The sequence below is a fragment of the Arvicola amphibius genome, chromosome 14, assembly GCF_903992535.2.
Source record: "Arvicola amphibius chromosome 14, mArvAmp1.2, whole genome shotgun sequence".
NCBI classification, from domain to species: domain Eukaryota; kingdom Metazoa; phylum Chordata; class Mammalia; order Rodentia; family Cricetidae; genus Arvicola; species Arvicola amphibius.
Window position 1 is genome coordinate 58,378,913 of NC_052060.1, and position 12,042 is coordinate 58,390,954.

General features: G+C 47.6%; 1 protein-coding gene across 1 annotated transcript in view; it reads right to left on the minus strand.

Moving 5' to 3' along the window:
• St6galnac3 (ST6 N-acetylgalactosaminide alpha-2,6-sialyltransferase 3) overlaps nt 1-4,886 on the minus strand; it is a 466,211-nt gene extending 461,325 nt beyond the window's left edge. The window contains exon 1 of the mRNA XM_038311532.1: nt 4,784-4,886. Coding sequence (XP_038167460.1) covers nt 4,784-4,801 — 18 coding nt within the window. The 5' untranslated portion in view covers nt 4,802-4,886. The remainder of the gene's footprint in view (nt 1-4,783) is intronic.
• Between the last annotated feature and the right edge of the window lie 7,156 nt (nt 4,887-12,042).

The following is a 12,042-nucleotide window of genomic DNA, read 5'->3' on the forward strand; positions in this document are numbered from 1 at the left end:
TTGTGGCCACTAGTTTCATACCCACTCCAGAGATAAGGGGACTGAGGCTTAGGTCTCACTGCCGGGACATACGGACTGCCCCAGAACTCCATACACTAACAATCCCCATGCTGCCCACGGCAAACTTCATGCACTGTGGAGTGTGGAGACCAGGGGTGAACACGGATGAGTGAGCTCTGGAGACAGAAACCAGATTCTAAAGGAACCCGATTATCATTCCGGGTTCAGAGAGCCAAGATAAGCATCTAAAGCCCCAAAGCATTTGAGGGACACTACCCCTTAGTTTGATGGGCACTGCACTCTGTAGGTACAGTGAGGAAAAGAGCTGCCAAGGAAGGGGCTTGCTCAGATGCAGACCAAATGGTGGGCTCTGGAGCGAAGGGAGAGTAAGGGCTGAACTCAGCACTTCCCTGAGCGGACACTGAAGCAGCCTGGCTAAGGATTCCGTCTGGCGTAGGGAAGGGGGGGATCCGTGAGAACTAAGTGTGTAACTCTGCAGCACAAGTATGCAATTCCAACCGGATAAATTTATAAGGACAAATCACTTAAAAGAAAAGAAAAGTAGCTGCTTAGAAAGAAAGTGGTTAATATGAATGTACAATTTAGCTTGACTCCTAACTACAAATTGAAGTGGCCAGTTTTCCTGTCCAAATTCAAAGGCTCTTAAACACCCCACAGGACCCTCTCTGGGCTATCTCTTTAGAGGGGGATTGGGCAGAAAGCCCCTACAGACCTCACCCCGTGGGAAAGCAGCGGCTGTTTGGATTGAGGGCTCACTGTCTAGCAGGCTAAGGCTGGCAGGAAATGAACCCACTGAGACGGAGGTTGTCATTTCCTGCAGAATAACCAGGACACAGATATTCGCACTTCCCCTACAATGGCCCTTTGAGAGATGCAGGGTCACCCTGGGACAGTACTGTACATTAAAAATTAAAAAAGTGAAAACCGAAACAAAAACCAAAAGCCTTTTCTGCGGTTCAGTCTGTAAGAGGTAGCGGCCTGTTTAAAGCCCACATGCTCAGTGTCTTTGCAACGTGGGATGGACATGCATTCCACAGTGTGTGTCTTAGGATCCCCATTCTGTGAGAAGGGGTCCTATTCAGATGGGCCCTCAGCATGCACAGTGCCCCCCTCATAGGACGGACAGTCCAGTGTCCCCCAAAGGTCAACATCAACACGGATCAGCTTTTCCTCATAGAGATTCCTGTTCCTATTGTATGGACAACCATAAGAGCATAACCTGCATCTCTCCTTCTCAGAGGTAGAAAGGACGACACAGTCTTCTTGGATAACATTCGTAAGTCTTTGTCCACAGAAGAAATGTTTCTAGAACACCAGCTCCAGGTCAATAAATCCTATTCAGCTGCAACAGTCAGTGGGAAGCCAGCCTCGGCTGTGCCCTGTGGGGCGTGTTACTGTCTCCTTCCAAGCTTCCTTTGGCCTTCGGGAAACTGGGGCTGTTTTACTCTTTCAAATATCCTTCTGAGAAGTACTCATTTGTAAAGCGTTCCTTCCTTGCACAAGGAGTAAAACGTGCCCATCTCAAGACCAAAATAAAGATGTCCAAACACAATTTATTTTTCATTGCTTTTCCTTGCCATTTCCTGGCACCCATAACATACAGCCCAAGCCCCCTTCATGTTGCTGTACCATGTCTTCATAATATATCACTCTTCATTAAAATGGGGCATCAACCCCAGACCCATCCCCTTTGTCTTATCTGTCTTTCTCTGTGATAAAGCACCACGACCAAAAGCCACTTGAGGAGGAAAGGCTTTATTTCATTTTAGTTTCTAGTTCATCACTGAGAGACGTCAGAGCAAGAACTCAAGGCTTCCTGGAGGCAGGAACTGGAGAGGGGTCACTGGGAAACACTGCCTACTGGCTTGCTCACCCATGGCTCACTCAACCTGCTTTCTTCTGGTGCCACCTCAGATCATCTGCCCGGGTGGCACGACTCAACATGTGTTGAACCCTCCCACCAATAGAGAAAATGACTCACAAAATTGCCTACAGGTCAATTGGATGGAGGCTTTTCCTCAACCTCGATTCCTCTTCCCAGATGACCCCAGCTTGTGTCAAGTTAACAACAACAAAAAAAAAAAACCCTAATCAATGCACCCCTTCTTTGAGTATGTATTTCATACTCACCTGGGGACACCATAAAATTTATAAGCACACACATGCATACACACACAAAAGAATGCAACATCTAATAAAATACAAATGTCGTTGCCCTATTAACCTGCCCTGCTGGACCATCAGGCCCAGGCTCAGTTTCCAACACTCATCTAGGTGAAGGATGTTGCAGAAAATATCTCATTAGAAACAACAAGAATTTTCTCTTCTGCAACATGATGAAAAATTACAATAATTACCCATTTTTTTCTATGCTTTGGGAGATGGGAGTCCAAACTCAAATGCAAAAGGCCATGCTTGAGCAGAATGTAGTTCTCCTTTTTGGAACCTGTACTCCCCACTCCACCATGGGTAGCTTTTCAAAGACAGCACAGGTGAAAGCAGCCACAGAGACCATTGAGGACCAAGTCGGGCCAGCCTCACCCAGAACAGTCATGAATATGGCCCAATACATTTACAGCCACAAATCACACTGCAGAGTCAAAATATTACCAAAAGAAAAGAGAAAGGGAGGGAGGGAGGGAGGGAGGGGGAGGGGGGAGAGGAAGGAAGGAAGGAAGGAAGGAAGGAAGGAAGGAAGGAAGGAAGGAAGGAAGAAAGAAAGAAAGAAGAAAAGCACTCTGTTCTCAAAGGTGGCAAAGACTGGATGATTCAGCTTACAGCATCATCCCCTGGGAATGGTTGTAAAGTGTGTGGACAGCTTCAGATCAGGGTCGGGATGCAGGTTCACTCTGCCCTTAACTCCGAGTTTAAGAAACTCAAGACCCTCAGCTTCTTTCCCTAGAAGCGGAGCTGCAAACCAGTACACTGACCCTTCAGGACCTATGCAAGAATAAAGCCAAAGCCTGTGAGAAAGACTGAGGGTTCAGAACACCCTAACTAATTCGCCACGACTGGACATCAGGAAAGATGACATTACACACCTGCGCCACAAAGTCCTTCCCGCCATCTCCTCAGAAACATGACGAAGTGTGTGATCACTCTGATCTTAGGTGGAGGAAATCAGTATTTGGGGAAGTGTAAGCAACTTGTCCAAGGCTACACGGGTGAAGAGGCAGAGCCAGAACAGGATGAATGGCTTTGCTCTTTGCTCCTCTTCACTCTGGTTAGGTTCTAAAAACAAACAAGGAGGGGCTTCAGGTCCTCTGTGTAAGTGACGAGTACTGAGTAAGTGTAGATGAGCACTACAGAGGCTTCGAGGGGCCTGGGGGATATATCGCAGTCGCAAGACATGTGCTCAACATGCATGAGGCTCGGGGTTCAATCAGACATAGAGACGAAAGACAGGGAGAACGTCATAGTGGAAAAGGGTGACAACAGTGTGTGTCGTGATCCTCCATCTCCTTTCAGCAAATGACAGAAATGGAGGTGACACTGTGACCTAGTTCCGGTCCCTGTGTTGAGTCCACAAGCTTCGAGTTTCATACTTGAAGTGGTATCAATGGATTACTTTCCCCGACTTTGCCACCTTTGGTCATGTTCTGGAAAGTGCTCCAAAACAAACACAGCAAATTCTGGAAAGTCATAGGAAGGGTCTGATTTCCTTGCTCGGTGATGGGAAGGTATGCTGGGAGATGACTGGGGTAACTAGAACAGCAGTCCAAGATGTCACATCAAGGTCTGTTGGGGAATACTACAACACACATGTGCACGCACACACGTGGGTATGTGTGTGCACACACACACGCACACAGACACACACAAACACAACCGTTCTCTGATGTTCTCCTTGGTCACACAGCACTTTCTCCGGGCCGGAAGTCAAACACTTTTGTGTTCTCCTCTCAGGGAGGGGGAACTTTCTCGCTGCTCACAGTTTGATTCAGGAATCAGGCTGGGCAGTTGAGAACAGCAGGACGGAAAACACAGAATGGGGTGGGGGAGGGGGGAACTTTCCCAGTGGGTTAAAAACAGACTTGCCACGGAAGGTCCTCACCAAATAGGTCTACCCAAAGTCCTCACATCCGTGGCTGAGGCAGGTACTCAAAACACTTAATGAACCAAAACTTGGTGAAAGAATACAGCAAAACGGCGGTAAACTATGAGTATGTGTTCACACGTGAGCCTAAGTATGAGTTCATAGGTGAGCCTAACGAGGTTCAAATTGCCACATATTTCCATCCGATGAACTTTTCCAACTGTAGTGACTGCCACCTGGAGCTAACTCCCCAGAAAACTCATTCCTTCCTACAGGGCTACCTGTGGACCCAGAAGTTTTTGTGTTCCCAGCATCAAAGGCTGAGAGCTCTCCACACCCTCTCCTCTACCCAAACGCTGTGCCCCTCACCCATGCTGAGCCACTCCTTTTCAGCCCGTGGCCCCCCACAGGCCGCGGGCTGCCCTGACCGCAAGGCTTGGAGCACCCTGCTCGTCCTGCCATCCCCATCACTCGGCACGCCGCCGCGCGCGCTCCCTGCCCAGTTCCTTCCAGGCAGGCGCCAGCCAGCAGCAGTGTAGGCAAGGAGGCTGTGCCCGATGCACGTTGCATAGTCTCCCACCCCGATGCCTTGGCCAAAGGAACAAAAAGGAAGCCGACGCCAGGAAGAGACGAGCGGGCTAAGGATGCGGCGGGACCGCGGCGGGCTCCACGCCTCTGCGCACCAGGCGGGCGGAGCTCGCAGGCGGCCCGCAGCCGAGCGGTTACCTTGAGGATGCAGGCCATGGCGCTATGGATCGACCCTGTGGCTTGCAGCACCCCGGCCCCGCAGCGGGACCACTCCAGTCCACATTCCCGCAGAGCGAGCCGGGCCCGCGGGAGCTGCGCGCCCTGGCCCCACCCCCGAGCCCCGCCACTGGCTGGCGCCGCACGAGGCCCCGCCCTGAGTCACGTGCCCTCCGTGCGGCCCGCAACTGCCTGCTACTCGGCTGCTGCTGTGCTACTACTTGCCTTTTTTTTTTTTTCTTTTTTTTAAAACTCCTTCTGCAGATCAAGCTCTGCTAAGCCCCGCCTGAAGCAGACCTGGATCTTCACACTCCACCCCGAGGACCGAAGGTGGCCCTTCCATCTGCTCTCGCCCATCAGAGAATCCGCATATGTGCCACTTTCCAAAAAGTTAACAGTGTTTGGCACCGTCGCGCTATGGGCGTGGGGCCCATCAAAGGATTCTTCGAAAGCAGCTGGAAGTGCCCCGGGCTAGCCCTTGGCACTGCAGAATTCCATGGAGGGCTTCTCTTTCCATGACTGATTGATTGGCTGTCCGTCAGAAAGCACGAACAGCTAGAGAAACTGAAAGACTGGACACTCCGCGTCTACGCTGAAGAAGTCATACTCCTCACACGACGTGGCATGTACACATGTGTAGCATACGCGCACATAAACATATGCAGTTGTAAATGTTGTATTCTGTTGCAAGGGAGTTAGTAAAATGTCTATATACATAACGATACAGTGCACACTGATCACGCACTTACATACAGTGCGTGAGAGAGTCACAGGTCTTTGCCACTCACTGCTATGGTCTTAGAATTTAGGAGAACTCGTTTGGAATTTCAACAACCAAGTTATGTATTAGCTTTCCTCTTAAGTTTGGAAATCTAAGAAGGTCCTTTTCAACCAAACAACCTGAACCGTCACATGTTAAAAACAAAGGGCACTGTGGTAGATCTGCCCAAGAGGTTTCTAGTGCTCTCTGGATCCTAAATGGGTGCTCTGTGTGCAACAGACACAAGGAAAGGCTGCCTCCCCAAACCAGGTCTGCTAAGGGAAGGCTCATTTCTACAAGGAGAGGACATGCCCAGAGGGCACAGATTTCTGCCTCCCAGTAGTGAAAGAGATCTTTAAATTACCTCCCAAAACATCTGCCCTGAAGAAACCTCCCTTGGCAGATGATCTAGTTAGCTGGTTCCCGGGGAGTCAGGAAAAGCACAGGGGTTGCTGGTGACTGAGGGTCATGAGTTGGCACGCACACCATCAGACAGGAACCAAGTGTTCACAGGAGTTGGTGTGCTTTTGAAGAGGACATTCAACACTCTGAGAGACCTGGGGAGGGGTGGGGGGTATGCACAGTGAAGACGCTGGGAAAGCCAGAAGCCTGTCAGGCACCTGTCTGTCTCCAGGGAGACTGCACTCTGTCCTGCTGCCCCTTCCCCCCATCCCTCCCTCAGCTTGGAAGACACATGTATTTTATGTGGCAGTTTGATGAAGATCTTTAACAAATGGTCTTAGCGGGTGTGCTGGTTAGTTTCATGTCAATTTGACGTAAGCTGGAGTCCTGGAGAGAAGGAAGTCTCGACTGAGAAAATGGCTCTGTAAGATCAGGCTGCAGGCTAGCCTGTAGGGCATTCTCTTAATTAGTTTTCTACAGGAAAACAAGATGAGCAAGCCATGATGAGCAAGTCAGAAAGCAGCACTCCTCCACAGCCTCGCATCAACTCCTGACCCCGGTTCCTGCCCTTTCCCCAAGTTGCTTTTGGTCATGGCAGAGCAGTAGCCAGGCCAGGAAGACTCAGCAGATTCGTTTGCTCTGGAACCGGACACTCCCGTCACCAGGTAGACGTGGAGATCAGAGGATAATTTGTGTGAATCGGTTTGCTACTTCTACCAAGTGGACCCCGAAGATTGAACTTAGATTGTCACACTTAGGGGCAAGTGCCTTTGCCCCCGAAACCATCTCCCAGATCCCATATTCATTTGTTCATTCATTCATTCATTCACATCAGGTTTTTTGTTTAAATCTGATTAGCTAAAGGAAAATCCTTAAGTTACTACAGGAAATTTCAGCTTTAAGAGATTGGCTTTGTGGTCTCTGATATCATGGCAAAGTCATAAGTCATAGTAAAGAGGGAAAGATGAGACCTACGTGGCAACACAACACAGCCAAGGCTTCACCACCAGGCAGCAAGCTGCTAACCAAGAGGAAAGATGAACACACATACAAACCATCACGTGGACTGGACAGGCTCTATTCGGCAACACGGGTATACACGTATAGGCATATAATACAATTAAACCTTAGAAAGAAGCCGTGAGTTTGAAGGGCAGCAGGGAAAGGAGTATAGGAGAATCTGGAGTGAGGAACGAGAAGGGATGAATTCTGTAATTATAACCTCAAAAATAAAAAATACCCCCTCCAAAAAAAAAGGCAAAGGTGGTCTGAGCACCCCGCTCCCCAGAAATTCTGCAGGACATCTGGGAAGGGTCAGCAGACTGGTGACCCTTGCTTGGAGACCTCGTTCAAACCTACTCCCTGCAGTCTTTATATGATAGTATACGGAGCATTAGCAGAGTTAAGTGAACTAACACACATGAGCTCATTCACTTCAATTCCTGGAACAATGACCGCTTTTAAATAACAAGTGATTTAAAGGAGAAGACTTCCAATGAAGTTAGAAAGACCGCAGTTGAAGCAGAGAATGACTCTTGTCATCCTTCACGTCTCAGAAAGATACTGCTGATGGAGCAGTGAGCACACATGACATCTCAGAAGGATGCTGCTCATGGAGCAGTGAGCACACGTGACGTCTCAGAAGGATGCTGCTGATGGAGCAGTGAGCACACGTGACGTCTCGGAAGGATGCTGCTCATGGAGCAGTGAGCACACGTGACATCTCGGAAGGATGCTGCTCATGGAGCAGTGAGCAAATGTGATTGGCCAGGACACGGTGACTCAGCTAGGATTTCCTACTGCTATGCAGAGACGCCATTACCACTGCATCTTTTTTAAATTTTATTTTATTTAACATTTTTTTATTAATTTTACATACTGACCACATCTTCTCCTCCCTCCTCTCCTCCCACTTACTATAAAAGCAAGAAATGGTAAGATAAACCTAAACTAGAATTTTATAAAAACAGGATTAGCAACTGCTGATTTGGGAGGGGCTACCCTAGAAAAGCTTTTGCTCAGGGGGAAAAAAAAGGTTCTGAATCTACCAGGGATTGGAGGTAGCACCAGATTTGTAGGAGGTGGGTTGGTAGGAGAATGTAGCCAGGATATTTTTGTTTTAAACTGGGCCAAACATCAAGAATAGCTTAGGCTAGTCTATAGGTATACTCTGATTTTCCAATTATTTAGGTTATGTAACTTAAATCCAAGACCTCCTGTCTCCAAAGTTAATAATAAACCAAACCCCTTTCAGTCAGTTGTCCCACCTGGTGTGACCTTGTGACATCAATGGGCTGAACTCAGAAGTCAGCCATGTTACCCACCACAGCCAGTTGGCCAATGTGAGGACTTCGGCACTCTTTGGGTTTAGAATATCATCTTGGGTTTGCTCATAAGAAAACCTTGGATTCATGTCTACACCTCCTAAGACATTGGGAAGTTGATCTTCAGTGTCAGCTTGGCTGGATTTGGAATCACTGGGAAAACATCCTTCTGGGTTTGTCTAGAGGGAAGCTGGGAGAGAGGAGCCACCATGCATTTAGACAGCATGATACTGTAGGACACGGCTTGTGAATGAACGGAAACGAAAAGGCAAGCCTGGATATTTAACAAGCATCTCTGCTTCTTGACTATGGACACAACATGACCAGCTGCTTTGTGTAATGCTGCCTTGGTTTCCCCCTCTGCCCTCATGCTGTGAGCCAAATTGAACCCTTTCTTCCCTAAATTTCATTCCCCCCAACGAAGATATTTTGTCACAGTAACTGAGCAACTACAACAGATCGACAAGAGACCCAGACCCACATGAGGAGGCAAGGCCTTGGGTGAGCATGTAGGCGAATAGATGCTAACACCTGAGTGTGCACATGAGATACCTCACCTTGTGCTTCAACCCCGACTGTGGGAAAATGCACAACCAATAGCACATCGTGTCCCTCCTAGGGGAGCCACCACCACAAGCTTTTGTTGGCTGTGATCAACACCATGACCAAAACCAATAGAGGGAAGAGTTTGTTTGGCTTCCATGTCCCCATCACAGCCTGTCATTGAGAGAAGTCAGCTCAGGAACTCCAGGCAGGGGACCTGGATATGAGGGATGGAGGAATGCTGCCCCATGCCTTGCTCCTCATGGCTTGCTTAGCTTGCCTTCTTATGCAACCCAGAACCACAGGCCCAGAGGTGGCACCAACCCACACAGGGCTAGGTCCTCCCATATCCATCATTGGTCAAGAAAATGCCCTATACACTTGGCTACAGGTCAGTCTGCAATGGGGACAACTCCTCCATTAGCACCCGCTCTGGCCAGATTATTCCAGCTTGTGCCACGTTGACCAAAACCTAACCAGCGCATCCCACAGCCAGGCCTTCCCACCTGCAGCCACACAAGCTCCTCCCACCAAAGACTCTGATTACTGTATCTGACGTTTCCAAGAGGCCTACAATACCTGCTTCCCTTCATGATGAAAGCGTGAGGTTGGCTACTGTCAGGACACTAGACACAGAGTCCTGGACTTCTTCATGGCTTCCAGTGGTTCATCCTCCCTCCCAACCTGGCCTGTCACCAGTGAGATGCCAGCATGCCTTAGCACTCACGAGACGTCAGAAGTCACGAGCTAAATTTTATTTAAATTCATTTCTGTTTCATTCCAAACAGCTCCATTACCAAGTCATCCTCAGAGTTATGAAATACAGTTCCCTGATAGAATTAAAACACAGACTCTCATAACTTTGCCAGTTTCACCCTCCACCCATATTAATTTAATATATTTATATTCAACAGAGTCATTTATTAAGGTTTTAATTGGGTTTCAGACTTTCCCATTTGAAGATGCGAAATGGATTCCAGATACAATAAAACTTTTCCTTGTCATCTGCTACATAAATCACACTCCCATCAGGGCTGACTGGAAGATCCATTAGGAAGTACGATGGGAAGATCATTCTCTTACACTCAGTCAGCTTAGGACATGACATTTTTTCCCTAGAAACCATTCACCCTTACCTTTTGAAATACTGAACCAGGTCCTTCCTACATGTCTGTTCCCAGATGTGTGTCCATCTGTGGACCTGTGCCCAAGGAATGTGGCAGTGTCTTCCAGCCATCTGATTATGGTAAAATTACTGGCGTTTGTTTTTATTTCAGGTGTCAGAGGTGTTGTGTGTGTAGTGTCCACAGAGGCCAGAAGAGGGCCTCAGAGGTCCCAAACCTGGAATTTCAGGCAGTGGTGAGCCACCATGTCGGTGCTAAAAACAGGACCCTCTGTATTAGCAGTGAGTGCTTGTTACTTTGTAACCAGCCCATACTCCACCCATCTTAATAGACATTCTCATCTTTTCTCAAATAACACAAATAAATGATAAAAGCCTAGCTGGGCAGTGGTGACACAGGCCTTTAATCCCAGCACTCAGGAGGATCTCTGTGAGTTCGAGGCCAGCCTGGTCTACCAAGAGCTAGATCCAGGACAGGCTCCAAAGCCACAGAAAAACCCTGCCTCGAAAAAAAAAAAAAAAAGATAAAAGCCTACAATGAATATTCTGATTCCCCTCTGTTTGCTGTGAATATGTTTTATTACCATTGGTTAATAAAGAAGCTGCTTCCACCTATGGTAGGACAGAATAGAGCTAGGCAGGAAAACTAAACTGAATGCAGGAAAAAAGAAGGTAGAGTCAGGGAGATGCCAGGTAGCTGCCAAAGGAGACAGATGCCAGATGGAACCTTACCAGAAGGCCACAGTCTCATGATGATAGAGAGATTAATAGAAATGTGACCATTTAAGATGTAAGAGCTAGCTAGAAATATGCCTGAGCCATTGACCAAACAGTATTGTTATTGATATAGTTTTTGTGTGATTTGGGTCTGGGCAGTCAGGAAACTAAAGTGCAGCCTCTGCTTACAATACTCTTTACCTCATTTTCATTACATAGTAAGAAGATTGTAGTGTTTAGCCAGATTTATTTTTCTTGAAGAATTCCTCCCTAAAATTCTTTTTTAAATATAATAAATTTAAAGTAAATATGGCTGGCAGCCGTGGTCTGTCCTCTGAATTTGGTTTGTGTTGGGTTTCTGCAAAGCTCTCTTATTAACAATATCCCACAGTCCTCACCACACTTCCCGAAGGTATTCTTTTATTGTGAGGTGATCCCCAGTATGTCTTGCTACACTTCTCCTCTTCGGGGGTCCTCCTTTGCCATGCTTCCCTGAAAATATTCTGGGGGAAATTTAGTATTGAGAATGCATTCATGGTGGGGCTGATGGAGCCATCTGCAGGAGAGGCTCTCACAGTTAGGCTGGTCCTGCAATCTGTGATTTGCTGAAACCACTGTTTGTTTTGTTTTTGTTTTCTGGAATGGCTTGGTATCACAAACACTCAGGAGTGGACAAAGATTTTTGTTAATTCTTCATGTCTGGGGAATCACCTTCCGCTCTCAGATTGTGTGTAGGTCTGTGCTATTTATTGGACGATCAAGAGGAACACACAACTCACAGAAGAAAGGACCTTGGAGAAGCCCACGGGAGGAGTTCTGTCACTGAGAGTTGGTTCCATCTTCAGAACCTTCAGTGCTCCCGTTATGTCCAAAGCATGGCATCCTGGCAGGGCTGCCACATTCCTTTCCACCATTTCTGCCCATTATTCTCTTATGTTGAGGATTGGCAAGCTTTCCCAATAGAGAGCCAGACAGTAAATATTAGGCTTTGCGAGCCATTTGGTCTCTGTCACAACTCCCTGGCTGGGCCACTGCTACACGAAAGCAGTCAAACACATAAACAAATGGCTGCTGGCTGTGTGCCCACAAAACTAAATTTAAGCACACTAAACTGTACGTTCCATGCCACTCTCCGGTGTAACAGAATATTCTTTCATTTTTTTCTCTGTAAAAAGTGTTAAATCTATTCTTAAGTCTTCAAGTGTACAAAAGCAATCTGCAGACTTAATTTGGCTTGTGGACAATAGCATACCTGTTCTCTTCGTCTTTGTGCTCGTGGTTGAGGTCTATGTCACCATCCTATGAGGTCAGAGCATCTCCCATTTAGCCACTTATGTCCACTGAAGCCTCCTTCCTTGGACATTCTCGCCTC